We start from the raw sequence: 25789 nt of genomic DNA on the forward strand, positions 1-25789 counted from the left end.
CTGTGGCATGGAGAACTTGAAAGAGCCTGTTCTAGACACTTGGAATGCAGTGGTGAGGGGTCCGGGGCCCGTCAGACAGCTAAGCACAGGGACAGCTCCCCACGGACGTGCTCCGCCCAGGTAAAGGCCAGGTGCACGGATCCCCCGTGACCCAGGCCTGGGGGGCAGGGCGTCTTCTCAGACACACAGAAGAGCTCGTGTGAATGAGAAGCGGAAGTCAGCTGGCTGAGAAGGCGGAAAGGCTTTGGACGAGAGACGCGGCATTGAGAAGAATTGTAGGTGGGAGAAGTCATGCCCCATTCACGCCTCTTGAGAGGGACAGGGCAGGTCGGCGGGCAGTCCCTCGGGCACAGTCCCAGAACCCCTGGGGCAGGGCCTGGAATTTCTTCTTAGGGCACAAGGAAGCCATGAGGAGCGTTTCAGATGAGGGAGCAGTGACATGACCAGATCGCGTTTGACTCCAGCACCCGGGTCCCCGGGCTCTCACTCTGACATTGTGTTTGGATTACGAGTGAGGGCTTTCCGCTTATTTGCATCTTGAAGTTTTGATTGGATGCTGCACGTTGTGCACAGACACAGCGAGCCTGAGGCCGCATGTACACACGCGTCTTCCACTCGCCTCGGTCGGGCTGGGTGGCAGGAGAGGTGGCTCCTGACTACGCCTTCGGGTGGGGTCGGGCTTTGGGCTCTAAGCTTCGTGCAAGGCTGGAGACGGCTTGCTGCCACCCTGCTCTGCTCCCAGCCGCTGCTCGCCCAGCCACGGTCCCGGGTGGGGCGGTCAGTGGGTGGGGGGGATTTTTCTGGGGCTCATCAGTATCGCCCGCCTTGTGCCAGCTCTGCAGACACGAGATCCTGGCTGACTCCCTCACACCCCCTCCTGTCACGGACAGCCACGCCTCTGTCCTCCTGCGGTTGCGGTGAGGACAAAGCGGCCAAGTGCCTCTTCTCCCCTGAGAATCTAGGTCAGTGCGACATCTCCAAGCCCTCAGCTCTTCAGCTACAGTTTATTTGCCGGTGTCATTTTCTTGCCGCCTGAGTGACTATCTTGCTACTGACTGCATCCTAAGTGGAGGCAGAGCCCTGATGGGGTTTAAAGATCACCCTGGCCACGGAGTGAAGGAGGCAACACTGGCTGGGAGACCTGCAGGGAGGGGAGAAATGGCGCAGGGCCCACGGAGAGAAGCGGGAGGATTCAGGAGTTGGGGGGCTGCCAGATGCGAGGGTGACGGAGGGGTGAGGTGTCCTGGCTTGTCCATGGGCCTGGGCAGAGGTGGCCGTCTCATGAGGTGGGGCTGTGGGCTGAGGAGCGGCCAGGCCAGAGGGACGTTTAACCACGATGACAACCGTAGAGGGCATGCTTGTTCTGCAGGGGACAGTGGTGGGCTGACCCTAGACTGGAGAGGGAGGGGGTGGCCTGTGGATGCAGGACGGGGGAAAGGCCACAGGACTGCCCAAGGCAGCAAAGTCACCACTGCAGGGACAGCTGGCCCAGTGGAAGCAGAGGCTGCAATCCAGCTGGGGCTGAGGCCACGGAGGACTGGCTGTGGGGCGGGGGCGAGGCTGCCCTAAGCAGGGAGCAGTTCTGGACCCCTCCACCTGTCTGGAGGAGGGGTCCAGGCAGGGAAGCCCCAGCTGCCTTCCTGAGCACGCCTCTGGGCTCAGACCTGGGGCGGGTGGTGTGGCTCTGGCCTTCTGTGGAGGGCTTCCTTCCCTCACTCCTGGAGGCCCTGGGGACTGGCCTGGCCGCCTACAGCTTCTGCTATGCACTGTCTTCAGAGTGTGTGGCCCTGGCAGGTGGATATACCTCTAGCCCCTGCAAGAGATGGGAGAGTCTTGGGCCAAGGCCTGGGAGGCGGCCCGTCCAGACCCTCCCGGACCTGAGACCTGGAAGAGCTGGCTGTGTGCCTGGGGCGGCCCGTCTGCGGGGTGTGGAGGACGGCAGGCCGGGGGTTGGGTCAGTGAGGACTCGGCTCTCAGGGAGCCCTTGAGGGGGTGGTCCTCCTTCGGACAGACTGTGGGCCCGGTCAGGAGTCCACTTCAGCGACCGGGGAACGGACAGGCCTGAGGGGCATGAGCCCCGGCAGGCGGCCCAGCACAGATGGCGCCCGGATTGGGAGGGGCTGTGCTGTGAACGCGGATTGTGGACAAACGGCCCTGGCCCCCGGTGGGCAGCCAGGAACGGGGCTGGAGCTTCAGGAGAAGACCCGCTGGGGCCCAGGCGGGTCGGGGTGCGGAGGGGCAGCCACACTCTGGGGAACCCTGCGGGGCTGGAGGGACTGTTGCTAGCGGGTGGCCGTGCCAAGCTGTCGGGGGAGGCAGCGGGGCTGGAGCTGCTGTCTGGGCATCTCTGCTGCTGGGGGACTGCCCGTGGCGACAGTCAGGGCTGCACGCAAGATCCCTGACCCCGGTGGAGCCGGAGGCTTCCTGCCCACCCCCCACAGCCCGCCCCACTTTGCTGACTCTGGTCCCCACTGGGCATCTCCCTCTGCCTGGCTCCTTTGGTGGCCTGGGGCCTGGACCCCACCCTCCAGCTCAGGCTGCGCTGTGTGTCCTGTTCCCTGCCTGACCCAGTGTGTCCACCACTGTCTCACTGGTGCTGCGCTGGGCAGGGAGAGGCACTGGTCTGGGTCCTGCCCTCTAGCGGGGCAGCAAGGTGTCCTGGCAGGATGCCTCAGAGGGGAGGGTGAGCCCTGGGCCCCCACGAGAGCCCCTTCTCGGGCAGGTGCCTGTCCCTCTGCCCTCTGGATGGCTTGCAGTCAAGGTCGCTGTCAAACCCAGCCCTCACTCCCAGGTGCATCCGGCCTCCGAGGTGCTGCCTGTGCTCCTGGGTGGGTGGAGACCTTGGGGGCTGGGGAAGCTCGCATGCCCCTGGAGAGCGGCTTTCTGGAGTGACGGCCCTCATGCCTAGCCCAAGGGAGGCCCCCGGCTCTGTGCCCAGTGACAGGCACACCTTGTGGGGAATGGCTGGTTCTTGGGGCCTGGGGGGCATGGCACCACCTCCCTCCCTTCCGGGGCCAGCCCGGTGTGTGCACAGGGGGACAGGTCGGCAGGGTAGCTGTTGAGACACCTAGAGGCCCCAGGGCGGGGAAGCATGCCCTCCAGAGAAGGACCGGCTGGGCTCGGCCATAGCCCTACCCTGCTGCCCCTCTGCCTCCAGCCCTGTGTCTGTGGGGCTGACTCACCGCCAGTGTCCAGGTTCCAGCTGGCACTGAGCGGAGTCCAGGAGGCCTCATGCCCGACCACACAGGTGTAGGCTGGCCTCCCAGTGGCCCTGGGTGGCCGGGACGCGCAGGCCGCTCCAGGTGCTGAACACGGCATTCCCGCTGGGCTGGGCTGTGGGGCGCCTGGTGGCAAACTACGAAGGGTTCACTTCACACTGGCCCTCCAGCCAGGCAAGGAAGATGTCCATGGGCGGGAAGCCAGACACCTCACACAGGAGCCAGGAGCCTGCCTTGGCAGAGGTGAGCGGGTCAGCTGTGGTCAGGATGCGGACAGGGAGGTTTCTGGGGGCCAAGGCAGCTGCAGGGAGAAGCCCGGTCATGCTCAGGTGGCACTGGGAGCACTGGGAGAAGCTGGTGGCCGGAGGACAGTCATGGAAGGAGGTGGCCAGAGCAGCTGCTGGGCTGGTTGAGGTGTGGGGTGCCTGGGGCCCGTGGCCACCCTGTCTTCTGACCTGGGAGCTGGCCTCACCAGGTTCTCTCTGTGCTGCCAAAATCACTGGGGCCTGCAGGCCAGGGCTGCTCAAGGTGCAGGTGACGGAGGCCCCTCTGCCCAAGAGGCCCTGGGCAGGGCCACGTGGCTGCTCTGGCTCCGGGAACCTTCGGCATGCTTGGCGTGCGCCTCCTTTGGGAGCCTGCTGTGAGGCTCCCTGGCCCCCTCCAAGGACAATGGTCTCCTGCAGGTTGTCCCCTAGCGCCAGGCAGGTGAAGGTGGCCTTGACCTGGAGCCAGAGGCCCTGCAGGGGAGGGTGCAGCAGGCAGAGGCTGGGCGGACGGGTGTGGTTCTGACACTCCGCAGGGGTGGGGTAAGATCAGAGGGGGTGCATGGGAGTCCCTGCCGGTGGGGGGAGGGGGTGGTCCTGGGGCTGGCCAGCGCCTCCTGGGTGTTTCTGGTCACTGCCCAACCCCAGGCCTGCCCTCTCCCCAGCTTCCAGAAGTGTGGTCCCAGGTGACCTCCCATCACTAGGCTGGGGTCTCACAGCCCAGGCCCTCTCTGGTGTCCCCTGAAAGTCCTCCACCCTTCTCCCCAGCTCGGTCCCCCAAGTGACTGACCTCTGAGGACAGCCTCTTTTGGGCTTCCCAGCATCCAGGCTTCTGGCTGGGGGGGCTGGGGGCTGGTGGGGCTGGTGGCCGGCACTGTTGGGGAGGGGGTGACTAAGGGTGTCCTCTAGGCTCCTTAGAAGGTGGGGGCTATGGCCCCCCGGCCCCCGGCCCCCAGCCCCAGGGGTGGCAGCTTGGCTTCTGGTAGTCACTGCTCCCTGAGTGTGCCTCCTGGCTCTGGTGGGACCCTGACTGCTCACTGCTCACGAGTATCTGTGCTAAGGGCCCAAGGACCTTCCTCTTGGGTTTAGGGCGAGAATGGACAGTATGTTATCAGGCCATAAATTTGTGACAGACCGCCTGTCAGCCAGCTTTTTCTGTAAAGTGCCAGAGAGTAAATATTCCAGGCTTTAGAACTACGCAGGGTTTCTGACCCCTCCTCCTCCTCCTTGTCCACTCCTCTGAAACTGCAAAGGCCGGGCCCAGGCTCTAGAGAGCAGGCTTAGGCTGCATCTGGCCAGCGGGCAGTGTGACAGCTGGGCCACGTCTGGGTTGGGGGGCCCTCCTGGGGTGGGGTGTGCAGGCCTGTTCTGAGGGCTTGGCTCATGGGCTCAGCCCACCTTGGGCGTGCCCTAAGAAGGGTCCTTTTCCACTGGAGGGCAGTCCAGCCCCAGAGCCGGAGGGCCCAATCTGTCTTCCTGGAGCTCCACCTGCTCCCTCCCAAAACTGCTGGGTGGCTGACTGGATGCAGATGTCACAGTCAACTCTGACTGCCAGCACTCCGGGGAAGGGGTGCGTTTGGCACACACCCTGCTGCAGGTGAGCCACGGCATCTCTTTGGAGAGCTGGCGTCTCTTGACTCGCCCATGCTTTGTGTGCCTGAGCAGACCTCCCCGAGCCCAGGGCTGGAGTGTCCGGATGAGCACAGTGGGAGCAGATTCTGGCTGGGGGGGGGGTGAGCATCCTGGCCAATAAGCCCACAGAGACACCCGAGCAGGCCACGGCTTCTTTGAGCTTCAGTGCCCAGAAGGCCAGCGAGGGAGCTGCTACTCTCCGTCTGACTGCTCCCCTCTGTCAGCTGCTTCAGCCTCCAAGGCTCAGAGTGAGGACACGCTGCCCAGGGCGGCGACAGGGTGAAGTGTGACCCTAGGCCCCAGGCAGAGGGGCAGGAAGGCAGCTCACTCCTGGGGGTCCTGCCGTGGCCAGCTCCTGGGTCTGGCCGCCGTGGCTCCCCGGCCCTTTGGGTGGCACCCTATATTTCCGTGAGGGTTGTAGGGCTCAGCGCCGCATCCCTGGCTGCCTGTGCAATGTGTCCCCATGTGAGTCTCCTCACAAGCTCACGACTCAGCTGATCCACTGGGCCAGGTGGGTCCGGTGCTGGCCACGGGCCTCCCTCTCCACTGTGCTCCTCGCGGTGTGACTGGCAGGTCACCCATTCAGAGAGGCTGAGGACCGCACAGGGCATGAGGCGGCATCTGCCAGTGCCCAGCCTCCTGGGCATAGTAGGCCCCCCTCAGGTCAGTGCCCCACTTTCCTGAAGACTCTTTGGAGAAGTCACAAAGGGCTACCTGAAGGAGGTAGCTGAGGGGTCGGCAGGCAGATGAGGGTGTGCTCGGATGGGGGTCGCTAACCTAGGTTCCTCATCGCGGTGCGGGCCTTGGGGCAGTCCTCTGATGGGGTCGATGTGAGGGCCGACACAGCGGTCATGGTCTGCTTAGGTGCTGAGATCAGAGGGGCAGTGAGCAGTTGAGGGTCAGAATGTGCTGTCCCCTGGGTGGGAGCGTTAGAGCAGGCAGACAGCTAGATGTGAGCAGAGAAGGGGGATGCAGACCAAACGGCAGGAACTGGGCGGAAAGGAGGGGCACAGGCCAAACGCAGGGAAGCACACATCACGTGGGCAGCATGGGTCTCTGGGCAGCAAAGGAAAAGCAGGAACCTCTGGGCTGATAAGGGATCATGCTTTTTGGGGTGACAAGTGGCCTGGAGAAGAACAAAGAAAGGTGAGAAAGGCAGGAATCTCCAGTGTCTGAATGTGACCTTTTGCTCACTATGTCCTCATTTCAATAAAATCAGCCTTGCGATCAGAAGTAGCCATCAAGCACAGACGCTGTGACACTTCTGCTCCAGACTAAGTGGGGACAAAAATCCCTCCTCCCTTTGGGAAGGGGGAGTTGGGATGATGAGCAGGGAGTACGACCCCAAACCCTTCCCTCCCCAGTGAATATTCCGCCCATTCATTTTTACACCCCGCGTAGCTAACTTGCCAAAGGAACTCAGGGCAGCCGCTCCCCTGAGCCTGCCCGCTCTCCCCTTGAGAGCATACAATCCACCCTTTCACAAATCCTCACTTTACTCTTTTAACCACTGTGTTTTGTCTCTGAACTCTTTCTGGGATGAGCCAAGGACCTAGAACAACGGTTGCATTTATGGACAACAAGAGGGGCTGCAGGTAAATGGGAAGAGAGGGAATCTGTGGGGGGTAGGGGCGTGGCTTGGCCCCACCCCTGCCACCCAGCCTGGGAGGAGCCCGGCTCACCTGGGGGGGTCACAACCACGTCCGAGTTCCCCTTGGAGTGCTGGACTTTGCAAATCAGCTCTGACCCCTGGAGGGCGCTCTGGGAGGGCAGGAGCACCTGGGAGGTGGCCACATACTTGCCCTCCCGCAGGACGGACGGGAAGGTCTTGATGCTCTGGCTACTGACCGCGATGCCGTCCGGGTAGCTCCAGGAGAAGGTGATGGAGCCAGGCAGGAAGTCCCGGGCTAGGCAGCCCAAGGCCACTGGGCTCTCGTCGGACACGGGGCTCTCACAGGAGGCGAGGGGGAAGAGTGTCGGGGCAGACGAGCTCTCTGAGGACCCGCGAGGGAACAGAAGAGGAGGAGGGGGTGAGAGACGTCCTTGCACGCCCTGCCTTCCCTCCGAGGCCATGCAGCGGATGCCAGCACTCTCGGCCCCGCCAGCCCAGCCCTTCCGCCCCTGGCTCAGCCACACTGCAGTCGGGCCCTGGGTGCCTGGGCTTGGAGGAAAGGTGTGTGTGCCATCAGCGAGACTGACGCGGACTCAGCTCGGCCTGTCCTCAGCATGCCCAGGTCACTGAGGTCAGCCCAGTGTCAGCCAGGACGGTGTAGCCTGGCCAGCTCAGCCCAGCTAGACCCACCTGGTTCAGCCACGGTTAACCATCCCGAAGCAGCGCATCATATTGTTTAGGTCAAGTTGACTCAGCCAGCCCATTTCTACTGGATCCATCTCATTCACCACGGTTAACTCAGCCCAGCTCAGCACAGCTCAGCGCACTTCAACCCACTTCAACCAGCTCAGCTCAACCAGCTTAACCAGGTCAGGCCAGCTGAGCTCAGCTTAGCCCAGTTCAGCCCAGCTCAACCCAGCACAGCTCAGCCCAGCTCAGCTCAACCCAGCTCAGCCTGGCTCACCTCAACCCAGCTCACTGCAGTTCAGTTCAGCCCAGCTCAACCCAGCTCAGCCCGGCTCAGCCCAGTTCAGCCCAGTCCGGCTCATCCCAGCTCAGCTCAATCCAGCCCAACCCAGCACGGCTCAGCCAAGCTCAGCTCAGTTCAGCTCAACCAAGTTCAGCCCAGCTCGGCTCAGCCGAGCTAAGCCCAGCTCAACCCAGCTCAGCCTGGCTCACCTCAACCCAGCTCAGCTCAACCCAGCTCACTGCAGTTCAGCCCAGCCCAGCTCACCCTGGCTCAGCCAACTCAGCCCAGTTCAACTCAACCCAGTTCAGCCCAGCTCAGCTCAGCTCAGCCCAGCTAAGCTCAGCTCAACCCAGTTCAGCCCAGCATGGCTCAGCCCTGCTCAGCCCAGCTCAACCCAGTTCAGCCCAGTTCAGCACATCTCAGCCCAGCTCAGCTCAGCTCAACCCAGTTCAGACCAACTCAGCCCAACTCAGCTCAGCTCAGCTCAACCCAGTTCAGCCCAGCATGGCTCAGCCCTGCTCAGCCCAGCCCAGTTCAGCTCAGCTCAGCACAGCTCAGCTCAGCCCAGCCCAGCTCAGCCCAGCTCAGCCCAGCTCAACCCAGTTCAGCCCAGCTCAGCTCAGCTCAACCCAGCTCAGCTCAGCTCAGCTCAACCCAGTTCAGCCCAACTCAGCTCAGCTCAGCCCAGCTCAGCTCAGCTCAGCTCATCTCAGTTCAGCTTAGCCCAGCTCAGCCCAGCTTAGCCCAGCTCAGCTCAACACAGTTCAGCTCAGCTCAGCTCAACCCAGTTCAGCCCAGCTCATCCCAATTCAGTTCAGCTCAGCCCAGTTCAGCCCAGCTCAGCTCATTTCAGCTCAGCCCAGCTCAGCCCAGCTCAGCCCAGCTCAGACAAGCTCAGCCAAGCTCAGCCCAGCTAAGCTCAGTTCGGCCCAGTTCAGCCCAGTACATCCCAGTTCAGCCCAGCTCATCCCAGTTCAGCCCAGCATGGCTCAGCCCTGCTCAGCCCAGCCAAGTTCAGCCCAGCTCAGCCCAGCTCATCTCAGCTCAGCTCAGCTCAGCGTAGCTTAGCCCAGCTCAGCTCAGCCCAGCTAAGCTCAGCTCGGCCCAGTTCAGCCCAGTTCAGCCCAGCACGGCTCAGCCCTGCTCAGCCCAGCCAAGTTCAGCCCAGCTCAGCCGAGCTCAGCTCAGCCCAGCTCGGCTCAGTTCATCCCAGCATAGCTCAGCCCTGCTCAGCCCAGCCCAGTTCAGCCCAGCTCAGCCCAGCTCAGCCCGGCTCAGCCCAGTTCAGCCCAGTCCGGCTCATCCCAGCTCAGCTCAATCCAGCCCAACCCAGCACGGCTCATTGCAGCCCAGCCCAGCTCGGCTCAGCCGAGCTAAGCCCAGCTCAGCCCAGCTCAGCTCAACCCAGTTCTACAACACAGTTCAGCTCAGCTCAGCCCAGCTCCGCCAGCCCAGCTCAGCCCAGCTCAGACAAGCTCAGCCAAGCTCAGCCCAGCTAAGCTCAGCTCGGCCCAGTTCAGCCCAGTACATCCCAGTTCAGCCCAGCTCATCCCAGTTCAGCCCAGCATGGCTCAGCCCTGCTCAGCCCAGCCAAGTTCAGCCCAGCTCAGCCCAGCTCATCTCAGCTCAGCTCAGCTCAGCGTAGCTTAGCCCAGCTCAGCTCAGCCCAGCTAAGCTCAGCTCGGCCCAGTTCAGCCCAGCTCAACCCAGCACAGCTCAGCCAAGCTCAGCCTGGCTCAGCTCAACCCAGCTCAGCTCAACCCAGCTCAGGTCAACCCGGCTCATTCCAGTTCAGTTCAGCCCAGTTCAACCCACCTCAGCCCAGCTCACCAAATCAGCCCTGCTTAGCCCAGTTCAGCCCAGCCTGGCTCAGCCCGGCTCAGCCCAGTTCAGTCCAGCTCAGCCCAGTTCAGCGCAGTAGAGCCCAGCTCAGCCCGGCTCAGCCCAGCTAAGCTCAGCTCGGACCAGTTCAGCCCAGTTCAGCCCAGCTCAGCTCAGCCCAGCTCAGCCCAGCTCAGCTCAGCTCAACCCAGCCGAGCTCAGCTCAGCCCAGCTCAGCCCAGCTCAGCCCAGTTCAGCCCAGCACAGCTCAGCCCTGCTCAGCTCAGCCCAGCTCAGCCCAACTCAGCTCAGCTCAGCCCAGCCCAGCTGAGCTCAGCCCAGCTCAGCTCAGCCCAGTTCAGCCCAGCTCATCCCAACTCTATTCAGCTGAGCCCAGCTCAGCTCAGCTCAGCTCAGCTCAGTTCAGCCCAGCCCAGCTCAGCTCAGCTCAGCCCAGCCCAGCTCAGCCCAGCTCAGCTCAGCCCAGCTCAGCCCAGCTCAGCTCAGCTCAACCCAGCCGAGCCCAGCTAAGCTCAGCTCGGCCCAGTTCAGCCCAGCTGAGCCAGCATGGCTCAGCCCTGCTCAGCCCAGCCCAGTTCAGCCCAGCTCAGCCCAGTTCAGCCCAGCACAGCTCAGCCCTGCTCAGCTCAGCCCAGCTCAGCCCAGCTCAGCTCAGCTTAACCCAGCTCAGCTCAGCTCAGCCCAGCTGAGCCCAGCTCAACCCAGTTCAGCCCAGCTAGCCCATCTCAGCTCAGCCCAGCTCAGCCCAGCTGAGCCCAGCTCAACTCAGCTCAGCCCAGCTTAGCCCAGCTCAGCTCAGCCCAGCTCACTGCAGTTCAGCCCAGCCCAGCTCACCCTGGCTCAGCCAACTCAGCCCAGTTCAACTCAACCCAGTTCAGCCCAGCTCAGCTCAGCTCAGCCCAGCTAAGCTCAGCTCAACCCAGTTCAGCCCAGCATGGCTCAGCCCTGCTCAGCCCAGCTCAACCCAGTTCAGCCCAGTTCAGCACATCTCAGCCCAGCTCAGCTCAGCTCAACCCAGTTCAGCCCAGCATGGCTCAGCCCTGCTCAGCCCAGCCCAGTTCACCTCAGCTCAGCCCAGCTCAGCTCAGCTCAGCTGAACCCAGCTCAGCTCAACCCAGCTCAGCTCAACCCAGCTCAGGTCAACCCGGCTCATTCCAGTTCAGTTCAGCCCAGTTCAACCCACCTCAGCCCAGCTCACCAAATCAGCCCTGCTTAGCCCAGTTCAGCCCAGCCTGGCTCAGCCCGGCTCAGCCCAGTTCAGTCCAGCTCAGCCCAGTTCAGCGCAGTAGAGCCCAGCTCAGCCCAGCTCAGCCCAGCTAAGCTCAGCTCGGACCAGTTCAGCCCAGTTCAGCCCAGCTCAGCCCAGCTCAGCTCAGCTCAACCCAGCCGAGCTCAGCTCAGCCCAGCTCAGCCCAGCTCAGCCCAGTTCAGCCCAGCACAGCTCAGCCCTGCTCAGCTCAGCCCAGCTCAGCCCAGCTCAGCTCAGCTTAACCCAGCTCAGCTCAGCTCAGCCCAGCTGAGCCCAGCTCAACCCAGTTCAGCCCAGCTAGCCCATCTCAGCTCAGCCCAGCTCAGCCCAGCTCAGCTCAGCTCAACCCAGCCGAGCTCAGCTCAGCCCAGCTCAGCCCAGCTCAGCCCAGTTCAGCCCAGCACAGCTCAGCCCTGCTCAGCTCAGCCCAGCTCAGCCCAGCTCAGCTCAGCTTAACCCAGCTCAGCTCAGCTCAGCCCAGCTGAGCCCAGCTCAACCCAGTTCAGCCCAGCTAGCCCATCTCAGCTCAGCCCAGCTCAGCCCAGCTGAGCCCAGCTCAACTCAGCTCAGCCCAGCTTAGCCCAGCTCAGCTCAGCCCAGCTCAGCCCAGCTCAGCCCAGCTCAGCTCAACCCAGTTCAGCCCAGCTTAGCCCAGCCCAGCTCAGCTCAACCCAGCTCAGCTCAGCTCAACCCAGCTCAGCCCAGCTCAGCCCAGCTCAGCTCAGCCCTGCTCAGCCCAGCTCAGCCCAGCTCAGATCAGCTCAGCCCAACTCAGCTCAGCTCAGCCCAGCTCAACCTGGCTCAGCCAGCTCAGCCTGGATCAGCCCGACTCAGCTCGGCTCAGTTTGGCTCAGCCTGGCTTAATCCAGCCCGGCTCAGGAAGCCCAGTTTAATCCAGTTTAGTTCATCTCAGCTCAGGCTCGGCCCGGTTCTGTCCTGATAGCTCATGGTACTGGCCAGAAAGGGTGGGGCCGCCAGACCCGCCTGGCTCAGCTAAGGCCATCTCATCCAGGAGTCCTGCACAGCTGGGCTCGGTGCAGGGTCAACTCCTTCCTGGTGGCCCTTCCTCCTTCTCCTCCTCGGAGTCCCCCTCACTCCGGGTACCCCAGCTCCTCCATCCCTGCCCAGGCCCAGCGGCCATGGCTCCTGAGCGGCACCAGTCGCTACCCCCCTTCCGCTGTCTGAATGAAATGCTGCCCGGAGGCTTTCAGCTCCTTAGCACATCTTGTTCAGGAGCTGCACTGGCCACTGTCAGAAGGAAAGGTCCCTCCCTGGAACTGGCAGCATGGCTTCTTCGCGGAGAGGAGAGCCCCGGGGATTGTCTCCCGGCTGCCTTCGCCTTCCTGCGCACCTACCCTTGGCGCGAGTTCCTCCCTCCTGAGTCTAAAGTGAGTCCCGACTTGACTAAATTCCCTCTAGGAAAATCCCTCATTAAAAATGACCAGGAAACGCATTGTACCTGAGGTTGCCACTCACAATTCTGCTCTTTATCATAAACTCTGCAGAAGGCAGGGGCCACCTTCACACACACGGCAAAGACCTTAAACCCAAAGCTGCGTTTAAACTGCGTCCATTTAAGCGAGGACGTGGTAAGGGGTGCCTTGGGTCTGTGGAAGCAGCGGGAGCCACGCCGGCAGTAGTTAAGGGGCTGTGGAGCAGCCCCCGCCACGCTGTCCTCGGCCTGTTCTTTAGGGAAAGTCAGACGTGGCCCAGCCGGATGGCGGCCCCTCGAGGGATTCACCCGAGTCTCTGTCTCACCGAGCGGGCGTTGAAGACCGCCCTCCCCCGAGTGGAGCAGAAACGCCGCCTACGCGCTGTCCCGAGCAGGAAATCTGGCAGTGGGGCTGCCTCTCTTACCGTCTCGGTGCCTGGCCCCTGGCAAGCTCCGTGGGGTCCCTGGCATGGAAGGATTCCTCCAGGTCCATTAAGAAGACTGATTCACGGACAGCCGAGGGGCCCGGCGGCACAAACTGCACCTGCCGCTCCCCGCTCCGGGGGGTCCCAGGAGAGCCCCGGCTGTGGCGAGGCCGGGGCCCCCGCTCTGGGGCCCTCCACCGGAGCGCCTTCAACTCAGACGCTGGGTCGACCTTCCAGAACAGACTGTCCTTCTAGGGTGTCCTGCCCTTCTGATTCAGAACCTCACTGGGCGTCCTCTCGATGCACCAGCTCCCACGTCTGACCGAAACAGCTCACGACGGACACACACATTTCCCCCAAAGCCCGTCCTCAGGTGGACACCTGAGCAGCGGCCTTGACAAACACGGAGGCGAAAGCAACTGCAGCTGAACAGCAGAGCGTTTCTTCGTCACGAAGAGAAGATCGACCAGCCAAGACCTCTGAACACAGTCCTTGTGAAAACAGCGCTTCGGGGACCCTGGGGGGCGGCTCGCGATGAGCAACCGTGAAGGACTGACGCGTTAAAAGTGATAGGAACGCATTGCCTAGCTGCACCTCGCCATGCAATTTCTTAAAGGTCTTCCTTGGAAAAGGAGTATAAGTGAGCAGTTGACAAGCTAAGTCTGAGAGTTGAGTTCAAGTAGTTAAACAGGAACGAGGCGCTGGCAGCCCCCGGAAGCTAGGAAGGCAGCATTGACCAGGCCCTCCAACATGGCCCTAGAAGAAACCAGCGTAGCTGACGCCTTGACTTTCCTTCCAGCCTCCAGACCGGGGGAGAATAAATTCATGACGTTTAAGTCTGGTCTGTGGTTCTGTCATGACTGCCAGCCCTGCTGGGACACTCGTGTAGGTGTGGCCCCGAACAGTCAACCCCACAGCCTGCGTGGGAGCCCCCATCCCTGCCCGAGGTGTCTTGCACTTTGTGGGACCCCTTGTCGAATGTCCCCAGCCTGCCAGGTTGGGCCTGTAAGGGGGTCCGTTTAATGGGAACAAAGCCGGGGTCTGGACACCCCCTGGGAGCCCAAAGCCAGGGAATGGGTTCCATTTGGGACCCATGTCCAGTTACAAATCTCTCTTGGGCAGGCACCTCTTCAGGGCCAGGCTGGTGCTCAGGCCCCAGACACCCCAGGAGAGTCAGTCCTGGGGTCTCCCAGCCACTCTCCAGTCCCCTGAAATTGCCGCCCCCAGGAGCCCGGCTCACAAGAGCAGCCCTCACCTGGGCCCCTCCTCTGGGCCCCAGGTTCTGCCTTCTCTCCTCTCCTCCCACCTGTGTCCACCCTGACCCTTGCTGCCACAGCTGAACTTCTCCACAGCCTGAGCGAGGCCCCCCAGGTGTCCTTACTTCACCTGGCGCCGATCTGTTCTCAGAGGGAGCACTGATCGCCAGAGGGCGGCCCGGCTCCCCCACCTCCTGCCACCATCCTGGGCCTGGCACTGCCTCCCCTTTCCCCAGCCTCCCCACCATGCATTCTCCAGGCTGTTTCACTAGAAACTTCTGAACCCGCTTCTATACCTTAGTCACTATCCGCCCCCCCGGGATTCTGCAGGGTGCACTGCGGCTGCACCCACGCCCAGTGCACCTCCTGAGTCCCACTGGCACACACAGTACATGCCCCAAAGGTTGGACAGAACTCCCTGTGGCTGGGCTTGCTGCGGATGGTGACCGAGTGACAACGCATTGCGCGGTGCTTATGGCAGGGCCCCACCGATGGCACGCAGAAGCCCAGAGGCCTGAGCCCGGCCCCCAGCTTAGGCGTGCTGGGAGCCCAGGCAGGGGATCCTCTCCAGCAGGGCTGTGCCCGGCCCAGCACAGCCCCGCAGGCTCTTGCCCTTGCCCACGAGCCCTTTGGAATTAGGGCCAACTCTCAGGATGTGTGACACACCGAAGTGAGGTGTGGGGAAGAAAAGCCTTCAGGAAGAAGCAGTTTCACAAGATAAAACTGACGTCTTTATTTCAAGGCCACAAGAGCGACATCACAAAGCAGGGCCGGGCTGGGCCTACGGCTGCGGGCACCCGGCTTGGCCACGGCATTTGGCCGTGTTGGGAGAAGCCAGTTTCTTAGCGCTTGAAGCTGGAGAGGGACACAGGGAAGGTCTGAGTACATGCGGATGGGCCACGCAGGCAGGGGACCCCAGGCCCCCGGGCGGCACCCGTCTTGTCCGTCTCTGGTCTCCCACATCCTTGCTTGGTGGGTCACTTCACCTGCAGGCGACAGGGATGGCGTGAGTGGTGGGGGGTGCCAAGGGTCATGGGGCCCCCGCCCGCTGGCCAGGCTGGTCTACCTTGAACAGGGTGACGGTGGTGCTGTAGAAGAGGCTCAGGAGGAAGAGGACGATGAAGGTGGAGGCCATGGTGTTCAGGTTCTCGAAGCCTTCCTCATCCGCGCTCACCTCCCCCTCTGTGGGAGACATGGCGCAGAGTGGTCAGTGTGGCCGCAGCCCCAGCAAAGCCCACCCTAGCTGCCCATCACCCGAGCCCGCCCTCGGGCCCTTGGCTGTGCTGCCCCCCCGGCAGGGCTGGGGGTGGGGGCAGCAGAAACAAGCAGGAGGAAGGTATGTGTGCGGTGGGGCCAGGAGCTCCCGGGCTTGGTCAGGAAGGGTCTCTGCCAGCCACGGAGGCGGGAGCCCCAGCGGAATGGCCCCCAGCACCCCAGACTCTCCTGGAGGATGTAGGGGCACAACCAGGGCCACTGAGGGCTGAGAGGCAGGGAGTGGGTCCTCTTGTCCCCTGCAGCTTGGTGGGGCCCCTGGCCTCTGAGGACCAGCCCTGGGGCAGGCGGACACCTGTGCCCGAGGGCCCTCACTTTCTCTCTCTCCGTCTTGGAGCTACAACACGTGTGAGAGGCCGGGAGGGGCCCTGGCTGGCCTGTCGGCCCCACCAGGACCCATGGCTCTGGGACCAAGGAATCAGACAGACACCTAAGGTCCCAGAGAGAGTGATGTTGGGATGAACAGGCTGAGGACGTCCAGTAGGGTCTGCAGACCGCACACTGATGGGTCCTTGGGGGCATCTGGAGCTCTGGCTCCTGGAGGGCCTAGGAGGCAGCTGGGGGGGGTGCCCTTGTCGGAAGAGGAGACCCCGCTGGCCCCTGCTCCCCTCCTGCCTGCTGGGCTCTATGCCCCTCACTCCCTGCTCCGGGGATCTCAGGGCCCGACATTTCCAGGGCTGGGTGCCTGCAGGGGCAGACCTGGTTCACACGGGAGTGTCCCGCTCCAAGGAGGTGCCTCCAGAGACAGCCTCCCTGCCTCCCAGGCTGATGCTGGGTTCTGCCTGCTCTGTCAGGACATGCCCTGACTGCGTCTGTTCGCAGGTGGGGCTGGGGGTGGGGGGCACTGCCACCTTCAACTAGAGCCTGGGCTGGGAGGGGCACCCCTCCTGGACACGGGCTGGGGCGTTCCTGAGCAGCTGCAGCTGGCCAGGCCCAGGGTGACCCTCCGAGTTCTTCGCCCTGAGCCTGGGGATGGTGGCTGCGGCAGGGGTCCCAGCTGGGCCGGCCCACGGACACACCTCCAAGCGGAGGCAGGCCAGGCAGAGCTTGGGTGTGAAGCCCCACAGCCAGCGTGGTGCAGAGGGACACCGCCAGCGGGCACTAGGTGACTGTGGGAGTGCAAGCGCTGGCATCAGCATCCCTGTGTGTCCCTGTGCGTGTGCCCGTGTGCTCACGCGTGTGCATGCGTCACTGTCGGTGTGCCCACGTCTTGTCCGGGCACGTGCACGTGCACGTGTGTGCATGTATGTGCATGTGTGTCTGTGTGAGTGCCTGGGACCGTGTGTACCCGCGTGAGTGCGCATGTCCGTGTGTCTCTGGGTGTGTGTGTGCCCACATGCCTGCGTGTCCCTGCACGTGTGCAGGTGTGTGTGTGCTTACGAGTGTGTGTGTGTGTGTGTGTGTGTGTGTGTGTGGCACACTGGTGTGCCTCTGTTGCCATGGAAGCCGCCAGAGGAGCAGCAAGTGTGGGCTTGGCCTGCTGTGGGCATCTGGCAAGTGGTGCAGGGGCTTCCAGAGGTGGGTCGGAGCTGTGGGTGAGAGGCGGGGGGGAGGGTGGTGGAGGGCGGTCTGCGGGGTGGGGGCAGCACAGCCATGGCCCCAGCAGGGAGAGCATCGCTCACTCACAACCAGCATCTTTTGAATGGTCTTTTTTTATTTCTAATTTTTATAAAATGCAACATCCCAATCATTGACATGGTTAGTCTGCCCGCGTGCACACACACAGCGACGGCCACCCAGGGCCTCTGGCCCGGGCCCAAGTGGGCGGCCAGGCGGTCAGTAGCAGGTGCTGGCCGTGTCGGACATGACCAGGGACACGTTGTACAGGGTGGGTTTACCGGTGGACTTGTCCACGGTCCTCTCGGTCACCAAGTGGGGCAGGGCCTCATGGCCCACGACGCAGGTGTAGGTCGCCCCGGCACTCCAGTCCTTCTCGCTCACCGTCAGGACGCTGTGGACAAAGTAGTAGCCCGGGCTGTTGGGCTCGGGCACTGGGGCACTGGTCACGTAGTTGTCAGGGGACAGGGGCTCCTGCTCCCCCTTCTTCAGCCACTGCACAAACACGTCCGGAGGGGAGAAGCCCTTCACCAGGCAGGTGATGGAGGCTGACTCCCGCAGGCTCAGCTGCTCCCGGGCCGGCGGCAGCACGTAGACGGAAGGCATGTGCTTGTGCACTTCTGCGGGAGGACAGACGGCGGTGAGCTGGGGCGGGCCGCGGGCCGTCCCGGACGACATGGGGCACGGGGGCCTGCAGGCCCAGGCAGCCTGGGGAGAGTCCCGGGGCAGGGGGAGGGGCAGTGCAGGGCCTACCTGTGGGCTTGAAGATGCTCCGCTTCAGGGGTGAGGGCAGATCCAGGTGGGTCACCGTGCACGTGAACCTGTCTCCTGACTCCCAGTCCTCCACGCAGACTGACGCCACACACGTGGCGCTGAAGGTGCCGTTGGGGAGGATCGTGGAGTCAATGATCTGGGAATCCACAGCCTTTTCACCCTGGCGGGTCCAGGAAATTCTCAGGCTGTCGTAGGTGACCAGGCCTGTGACCAGGCAGGTGAGCTTGGCTGACTTGTTGAGGAAGATGTCGGAGAAGGAGGGGGGAATGGCGAAGACCTCGATGCCGGGGGAAGGACCTGGAGATAGGAGACAGTTGGTTAGCATGAAATCAGGCCAAGGTACAGGGCTGCCCAAAGAGCAGGGGCTGACTTTGCCGAGTGCCTCGTGAACTCCGGGCCCTGCTGGGGGAGGACACTGGGCATGTCTGAAACACTCCCCGAGCTGCCCTGCACAGCCCCCTCCCTGCCCTTGGCCGCTCTGGGAAGCCAAGGCTCAGGGAGCTGCTGGTCAGGTCTGGGGTGATGTCTGCAGACTGCGTGTGTGGGCCCCCCTGTCCCGGGGCTGTGCTCGGGCCAGACCACTCACTGGGGTTGCACTGGGAAGACACGTTCTTCTCGATGACCATCCCTCTGTGCTCCACCTGGCAGGTGTACACAGCCTGGCTGAACCAGTCGCCGTCGGTGATGGTCAGCATGCTGATGACACTGAAGGTCCCTGGATTGGACTTTGAGGCTTCCACATCTTCCGTAATGAAGCCAGACACCAGCCGCTTGCCCTCACGAAACCAGGACACGGAGATCTCCCTGGGGCTGAAGTCTGTGGCCTGACAGATGAGCTTGGACGTGCGTTTGGAAGTGCCAGAGAAGCCGTCTCGGGGGGGCATGAAGAGTGTCACGCTGGGGGGCAGATCTAAAATCACTGCAGGGAAAGACAGAGCGTCAGGTGGGCTGGCTTACTCCCACCCCTGCCACCCAGCCTGGGAGGAGCCCGGCTCACCTGGGGGGGTCACAACCACGTCCGAGTTCCCCTTGGAGTGCTGGACTTTGCAAATCAGCTCTGACCCCTGGAGGGCGCTCTGGGAGGGCAGGAGCACCTGGGAGGTGGCCACATACTTGCCCTCCCGCAGGACGGACGGGAAGGTCTTGATGCTCTGGCTACTGACCGCGATGCCGTCCGGGTAGCTCCAGGAGAAGGTGATGGAGCCAGGCAGGAAGTCCCGGGCTAGGCAGCCCAAGGCCACTGGGCTCTCGTCGGACACGGGGCTCTCACAGGAGGCGAGGGGGAAGAGTGTCGGGGCAGACGAGCTCTCTGAGGACCCGCGAGGGAACAGAAGAGGAGGAGGGGGTGAGAGACGTCCTTGCACGCCCTGCCTTCCCTCCGAGGCCATGCAGCGGATGCCAGCACTCTCGGCCCCGCCAGCCCAGCCCTTCCGCCCCTGGCTCAGCCACACTGCAGTCGGGCCCTGGGTGCCTGGGCTTGGAGGAAAGGTGTGTGTGCCATCAGCGAGACTGACGCGGACTCAGCTCGGCCTGTCCTCAGCATGCCCAGGTCACTGAGGTCAGCCCAGTGTCAGCCAGGACGGTGTAGCCTGGCCAGCTCAGCCCAGCTAGACCCACCTGGTTCAGCCACGGTTAACCATCCCGAAGCAGCGCATCATATTGTTTAGGTCAAGTTGACTCAGCCAGCCCATTTCTACTGGATCCATCTCATTCACCACGGTTAACTCAGCCCAGCTCAGCACAGCTCAGCGCACTTCAACCCACTTCAACCAGCTCAGCTCAACCAGCTTAACCAGGTCAGGCCAGCTGAGCTCAGCTCAGCCCAGTTCAGCCCAGCTCAGCTCAGCTCAAACCAACTCAGCCTGGCTCAGCCCGGCTCAGCTCAACCCAGCTCAGCCTGGCTCACCTCAACCCAGCTCACTGCAGTTCAGTTCAGCCCAGCTCAACCCAGCTCAGCCCGGCTCAGCCCAGTTCAGCCCAGTCCGGCTCATCCCAGCTCAGCTCAATCCAGCCCAACCCAGCTCGGCTCATTGCAGCCCAGCCCAGCTCGGCTCAGCCAGCTTAACCAGGTCAGGCCAGCTGAGCTCAGCTTAGCCCAGTTCAACCCAGCTCAACCCAGCACAGCTCAGCCAAGCTCAGCTCAACCCAGCTCAGCCTGGCTCACCTCAACCCAGCTCACTGCAGTTCAGTTCAGCCCAGCTCAACCCAGCTCAGCCCGGCTCAGCCCAGCTCAGCCCAGTTCAGCCCAGCACAGCTCAGCCCTGCTCAGCTCAGCCCAGCTCAGCCCAGCTCAGCTCAGCTCAACCCAGCTCAGCTCGGCTCAGCCCAGCTGAGCCCAGCCCAGTTCAGCCCAGCTCAGCCCAGCTCAGCTCAGCTCAACCCAGCTCAGCTCGGCTCAGCCCAGCTGAGCCCAGCTGAGCCCAGCTGAGCCCAGCTCAACCCAGCTCAGCCCAGTTCAGCCCAGCTAGCCCATCTCAGCTCAGCCCAGCTCAGCCCAGATCAACCCAGCTCAGCCCAGCTCAGCTCAAACCAGTTCAGCCCAGCTCAGCCCAACTTAGCCCAGCTCAGCTCAGCCCAGCTCAGCTCAGCCCAGCTCAGCCCAGCTCAGGCCAGCTCAGCCCAGTTCAGCCCAGCACAGCTCAGCCCTGCTCAGCTCAGCCCAGCTCAGCCCAGCTCAGCTCAGCTTAACCCAGCTCAACTCAGCTCAGCCCAGCTGAGCCCAGCTCAACCCAGTTCAGCCCAGCTAGCCCATCTCAGCTCAGCCCAGCTCAGCCCAGCTCAGCTCAGCTCAACCCAGCTCAGCCCAGCTCAGCCCAGCTCAGCTCAGCCCAGCTCAGCTCAGCTCAGCCCTGCTCAGCTCAGCCCAGCTCAGCCCAACTCAGCTCAGCTCTGCCCAGCCCAGCTGAGCTCAGCCCAGCTGAGCTCAGCCCAGCCCAGCTGAGCTCAGCCCAGCTCAGCTCAGCCCAGTTCAGCCCAGCTCATCCCAACTCTATTCAGCTGAGCCCAGCTCAGCTCAGCTCAGCTCAGTTCAGCCCAGCCCAGCTCAGCTCAGCTCAGCCCAGCCCAGCTCAGCCCAGCTCATCTCAGCTCAGCTCAGCTCAGCTCAGCGTAGCTTAGCCCAGCTCAGCTCAGCCCAGCTAAGCTCAGCTCGGCCCAGTTCAGCCCAGCTGAGCCAGCACGGCTCAGCCCTGCTCAGCCCAGCCCAGTTCAGCCCAGCTCAGCCCAGCTCAGCTCAGCTCAACCCAGCTCAGCTCGGCTCAGCCCAGCTGAGCCCAGCTGAGCCCAGCTGAGCCCAGCTCAACCCAGCTCAGCCCAGTTCAGCCCAGCTAGCCCATCTCAGCTCAGCCCAGCTCAGCCCAGATCAACCCAGCTCAGCCCAGCTCAGCTCAAACCAGTTCAGCCCAGCTCAGCCCAGCTTAGCCCAGCTCAGCTCAGCCCAGCTTAGCCCAGCTCAGCTCAGCCCAGCTCAGCTCAGCTCAACCCAGCTCAGCCCAGCTCAGCCCAGCTCAAACCAACTCAGCCTGGCTCAGCCCAGCTCAGCTCAACCCAGCTCAGCCTGGCTCACCTCAACCCAGCTCACTGCAGTTCAGTTCAGCCCAGCTCAACCCAGCTCAGCCCGGCTCAGCCCAGTTCAGCCCAGTCCGGCTCATCCCAGCTCAGCTCAATCCAGCCCAACCCAGCACGGCTCATTGCAGCCCAGCCCAGCTCGGCTCAGCCAAGCTCAGCTCAGTTCAGCTCAACCAAGTTCAGCCCAGCTCGGCTCAGCCGAGCTAAGCCCAGCTCAGCCCAGCTCAGCTCAACCCAGTTCTACAACACAGTTCAGCTCAGCTCAGCCCAGCTCCGCCAGCTCAGCTCAGCCCAACTCAGAAAGCTCAGCTTAGCCAGCTCAGCCCAGCCTAGCCCAGCCCAGCTCAGCCAAGCTCAGTTCAGCCCAGTTCAGCTCAGTTCAGCTCAACCCAGTTCAGCCTAGCATGGCTCAGCCTGGCTCGGCCCAGCTCAGCTCAGCCCAGTTCAGCCCAGCCCAGCTCACCCTGGCTCAGCCAACTCAGCCCAGTTCAACTCAACCCAGTTCAGCCCAGCTCAGCTCAGCTCAGCCCAGCTAAGCTCAGCTCAACCCAGTTCAGCCCAGCATGGCTCAGCCCTGCTCAGCCCAGCTCAACCCAGTTCAGCCCAGTTCAGCACATCTCAGCCCAGCTCAGCTCAGCTCAACCCAGTTCAGCCCAGCATGGCTCAGCCCTGCTCAGCCCAGCCCAGTTCACCTCAGCTCAGCCCAGCTCAGCTCAGCTCAGCTGAACCCAGCTCAGCTCAACCCAGCTCAGCTCAACCCAGCTCAGGTCAACCCGGCTCATTCCAGTTCAGTTCAGCCCAGTTCAACCCACCTCAGCCCAGCTCACCAAATCAGCCCTGCTTAGCCCAGTTCAGCCCAGCCTGGCTCAGCCCGGCTCAGCCCAGTTCAGTCCAGCTCAGCCCAGTTCAGCGCAGTAGAGCCCAGCTCAGCCCAGCTCAGCCCAGCTAAGCTCAGCTCGGACCAGTTCAGCCCAGTTCAGCCCAGCTCAGCCCAGCTCAGCTCAGCTCAACCCAGCCGAGCTCAGCTCAGCCCAGCTCAGCCCAGCTCAGCCCAGTTCAGCCCAGCACAGCTCAGCCCTGCTCAGCTCAGCCCAGCTCAGCCCAGCTCAGCTCAGCTTAACCCAGCTCAGCTCAGCTCAGCCCAGCTGAGCCCAGCTCAACCCAGTTCAGCCCAGCTAGCCCATCTCAGCTCAGCCCAGCTCAGCCCAGCTCAGCTCAGCTCAACCCAGCCGAGCTCAGCTCAGCCCAGCTCAGCCCAGCTCAGCCCAGTTCAGCCCAGCACAGCTCAGCCCTGCTCAGCTCAGCCCAGCTCAGCCCAGCTCAGCTCAGCTTAACCCAGCTCAGCTCAGCTCAGCCCAGCTGAGCCCAGCTCAACCCAGTTCAGCCCAGCTAGCCCATCTCAGCTCAGCCCAGCTCAGCCCAGCTGAGCCCAGCTCAACTCAGCTCAGCCCAGCTTAGCCCAGCTCAGCTCAGCCCAGCTCAGCCCAGCTCAGCCCAGCTCAGCTCAACCCAGTTCAGCCCAGCTTAGCCCAGCCCAGCTCAGCTCAACCCAGCTCAGCTCAGCTCAACCCAGCTCAGCCCAGCTCAGCCCAGCTCAGCTCAGCCCTGCTCAGCCCAGCTCAGCCCAGCTCAGATCAGCTCAGCCCAACTCAGCTCAGCTCAGCCCAGCTCAACCTGGCTCAGCCAGCTCAGCCTGGATCAGCCCGACTCAGCTCGGCTCAGTTTGGCTCAGCCTGGCTTAATCCAGCCCGGCTCAGGAAGCCCAGTTTAATCCAGTTTAGTTCATCTCAGCTCAGGCTCGGCCCGGTTCTGTCCTGATAGCTCATGGTACTGGCCAGAAAGGGTGGGGCCGCCAGACCCGCCTGGCTCAGCTAAGGCCATCTCATCCAGGAGTCCTGCACAGCTGGGCTCGGTGCAGGGTCAACTCCTTCCTGGTGGCCCTTCCTCCTTCTCCTCCTCGGAGTCCCCCTCACTCCGGGTACCCCAGCTCCTCCATCCCTGCCCAGGCCCAGCGGCCATGGCTCCTGAGCGGCACCAGTCGCTACCCCCCTTCCGCTGTCTGAATGAAATGCTGCCCGGAGGCTTTCAGCTCCTTAGCACATCTTGTTCAGGAGCTGCACTGGCCACTGTCAGAAGGAAAGGTCCCTCCCTGGAACTGGCAGCATGGCTTCTTCGCGGAGAGGAGAGCCCCGGGGATTGTCTCCCGGCTGCCTTCGCCTTCCTGCGCACCTACCCTTGGCGCGAGTTCCTCCCTCCTGAGTCTAAAGTGAGTCCCGACTTGACTAAATTCCCTCTAGGAAAATCCCTCATTAAAAATGACCAGGAAACGCATTGTACCTGAGGTTGCCACTCACAATTCTGCTCTTTATCATAAACTCTGCAGAAGGCAGGGGCCACCTTCACACACACGGCAAAGACCTTAAACCCAAAGCTGCGTTTAAACTGCGTCCATTTAAGCGAGGACGTGGTAAGGGGTGCCTTGGGTCTGTGGAAGCAGCGGGAGCCACGCCGGCAGTAGTTAAGGGGCTGTGGAGCAGCCCCCGCCACGCTGTCCTCGGCCTGTTCTTTAGGGAAAGTCAGACGTGGCCCAGCCGGATGGCGGCCCCTCGAGGGATTCACCCGAGTCTCTGTCTCACCGAGCGGGCGTTGAAGACCGCCCTCCCCCGAGTGGAGCAGAAACGCCGCCTACGCGCTGTCCCGAGCAGGAAATCTGGCAGTGGGGCTGCCTCTCTTACCGTCTCGGTGCCTGGCCCCTGGCAAGCTCCGTGGGGTCCCTGGCATGGAAGGATTCCTCCAGGTCCATTAAGAAGACTGATTCACGGACAGCCGAGGGGCCCGGCGGCACAAACTGCACCTGCCGCTCCCCGCTCCGGGGGGTCCCAGGAGAGCCCCGGCTGTGGCGAGGCCGGGGCCCCCGCTCTGGGGCCCTCCACCGGAGCGCCTTCAACTCAGACGCTGGGTCGACCTTCCAGAACAGACTGTCCTTCTAGGGTGTCCTGCCCTTCTGATTCAGAACCTCACTGGGCGTCCTCTCGATGCACCAGCTCCCACGTCTGACCGAAACAGCTCACGACGGACACACACATTTCCCCCAAAGCCCGTCCTCAGGTGGACACCTGAGCAGCGGCCTTGACAAACACGGAGGCGAAAGCAACTGCAGCTGAACAGCAGAGCGTTTCTTCGTCACGAAGAGAAGATCGACCAGCCAAGACCTCTGAACACAGTCCTTGTGAAAACAGCGCTTCGGGGACCCTGGGGGGCGGCTCGCGATGAGCAACCGTGAAGGACTGACGCGTTAAAAGTGATAGGAACGCATTGCCTAGCTGCACCTCGCCATGCAATTTCTTAAAGGTCTTCCTTGGAAAAGGAGTATAAGTGAGCAGTTGACAAGCTAAGTCTGAGAGTTGAGTTCAAGTAGTTAAAACCGGAACCTTCTAGTTTCTGTCAGCATGTTTGCCCTATTTTAGAAATGCAAATTATCCAGGTGTTGTTTTGCTCTGTGGAGCACTTTCAGTGCTGTGAGGCTGGGCAAACCACCCTGGCAACCGCAAGCTGTAAATTTACCATTCGGGCTTTCTCACTTCCTAAAATAGACTCGGCCGAAGCCGCTTCCTGCCGCCTGCTGCAGGTGGCCAGCTCTGCCTGCGGCCATCTTGACTAACTCAACACCATCAATTAATTAAAGAATAATAAGCTCAATTTATTAACCTCAAAGCTCAGCCCTGGATCAGGGGCCAACAGCACCGCACAACTGCTCTGGGCCTAACTCAGAACTAATGGCTCCCGAGAGACATGGTTCATGGTTGTTAATTGAATGATAAGAATTTAAAATACTTAAACATTAAAAAAAGTCATCTGCTTGAAAACTTCTCACATTTTAAAGTCACAATTTTCTTAATCATCTGTCTCAGGAGCCACTTCATAGCTATCCTGCCTTTTAATATTTTGGAAGTACTCCTGTTGATGGAACACCTCCCTTTCTCTTAGAAACTGTTCTCACAGAGCCCAGCGGCTGTAGCCTCCCAAGTTCTCTATTTCAGGGGCTGAGGCACCCTGCTGTCACCAAGATCAAGACTCTGCCTGTCCTTCCTCACCCAGGCTGTTCTCTTCCCAAGCAACGAGGAATTTTCAGTACAGTCTAGCCCAGAGCGCAGCTCCTAGCCCAGAGAGCATTCCACTCCGCCCTGTGTGTGCAAACACTGGCGTCGGGCACACCTCTAGCCGACTCTGTGACCGCAACAGCAGAAGCTCTCCCGCCACAGACCAAACCGCCTGGCCACCAAGGGGGTCCTGGGGCTCACTCTCGGTGGCCCTTCCTGCCTGAGACCCCTCTTGAATGCTGGCACTATTCCGATTTTTGAAAGGCGTCAGAAAATCCAGAGACTCTGAAATCCCCAGGAAACCTGGTCCCCATCCTCTCCTGGTCAGCCCTGCCCAGGCCACCTGGGGGACACGGACCCTCCTAAGGACCAGACATCGATGCTCAGAAAACCCCACAGACAGGAGAAGAACACAAAGGCCCTGGAGGGGCCACTCTTACCTGAGGAGACGGTGACCAGGGTCCCTTTGCCCCAGTAGTCCATGCCGTAGTAATCACAATGGCGGAAGCTCCAGCCTCACCCCACAAAAACCTCGGAGGCCTGGCACGGCCCCGCGGCTGCCTGGGGACCCACACTGTCTCCGGCACCACATGCAAGTGACCCTCTGAGTCACAAACCCA

The 25789-nt window shown here is 62.3% G+C and overlaps 2 protein-coding genes, 1 pseudogene and 3 gene segments (V, D, J or C); all 6 read right to left on the reverse strand.

The window, feature by feature from the left end:
- LOC102541206 (immunoglobulin alpha-2 heavy chain-like) overlaps window positions 1-25789 on the reverse strand; it is a 206450-nt gene that overhangs the window by 102990 nt on the left and 77671 nt on the right. Inside the window, 1 exon segment of the C gene segment in view lies at window positions 25610-25684. Within this exon segment, the coding sequence occupies window positions 25610-25684 (75 nt within the window).
- Window positions 1-25789, reverse strand: part of LOC116279899 (immunoglobulin gamma-1 heavy chain-like) — a 165011-nt gene that overhangs the window by 73652 nt on the left and 65570 nt on the right. The window lies entirely within an intron of this gene.
- LOC102538064 (immunoglobulin gamma-1 heavy chain) overlaps window positions 1-25789 on the reverse strand; it is a 235425-nt gene that overhangs the window by 33349 nt on the left and 176287 nt on the right. The window lies entirely within an intron of this gene.
- Window positions 689-5724, reverse strand: LOC140696729 (immunoglobulin delta heavy chain-like; annotated as a pseudogene).
- LOC102539581 (Ig mu chain C region secreted form-like) lies at window positions 5886-13289 on the reverse strand. The segment is given in 3 exon segments: window positions 5886-5980; window positions 6796-7107; window positions 12644-13289. Coding segments are annotated over 3 exon segments (453 nt in total).
- LOC102531859 (Ig mu chain C region membrane-bound form-like) overlaps window positions 14608-25789 on the reverse strand; it is a 115383-nt gene continuing 104201 nt past the window's right edge. Inside the window, 6 exon segments of the C gene segment in view lie at window positions 14608-14885; window positions 14966-15081; window positions 17010-17348; window positions 17482-17799; window positions 18089-18421; window positions 18500-18811. Coding sequence covers window positions 14877-14885; window positions 14966-15081; window positions 17010-17348; window positions 17482-17799; window positions 18089-18421; window positions 18500-18811 — 1427 coding nt within the window.

This window comes from Vicugna pacos, chromosome 6 (assembly GCF_048564905.1).
Source record: "Vicugna pacos chromosome 6, VicPac4, whole genome shotgun sequence".
Taxonomy (NCBI): Eukaryota; Metazoa; Chordata; class Mammalia; order Artiodactyla; family Camelidae; genus Vicugna; species Vicugna pacos.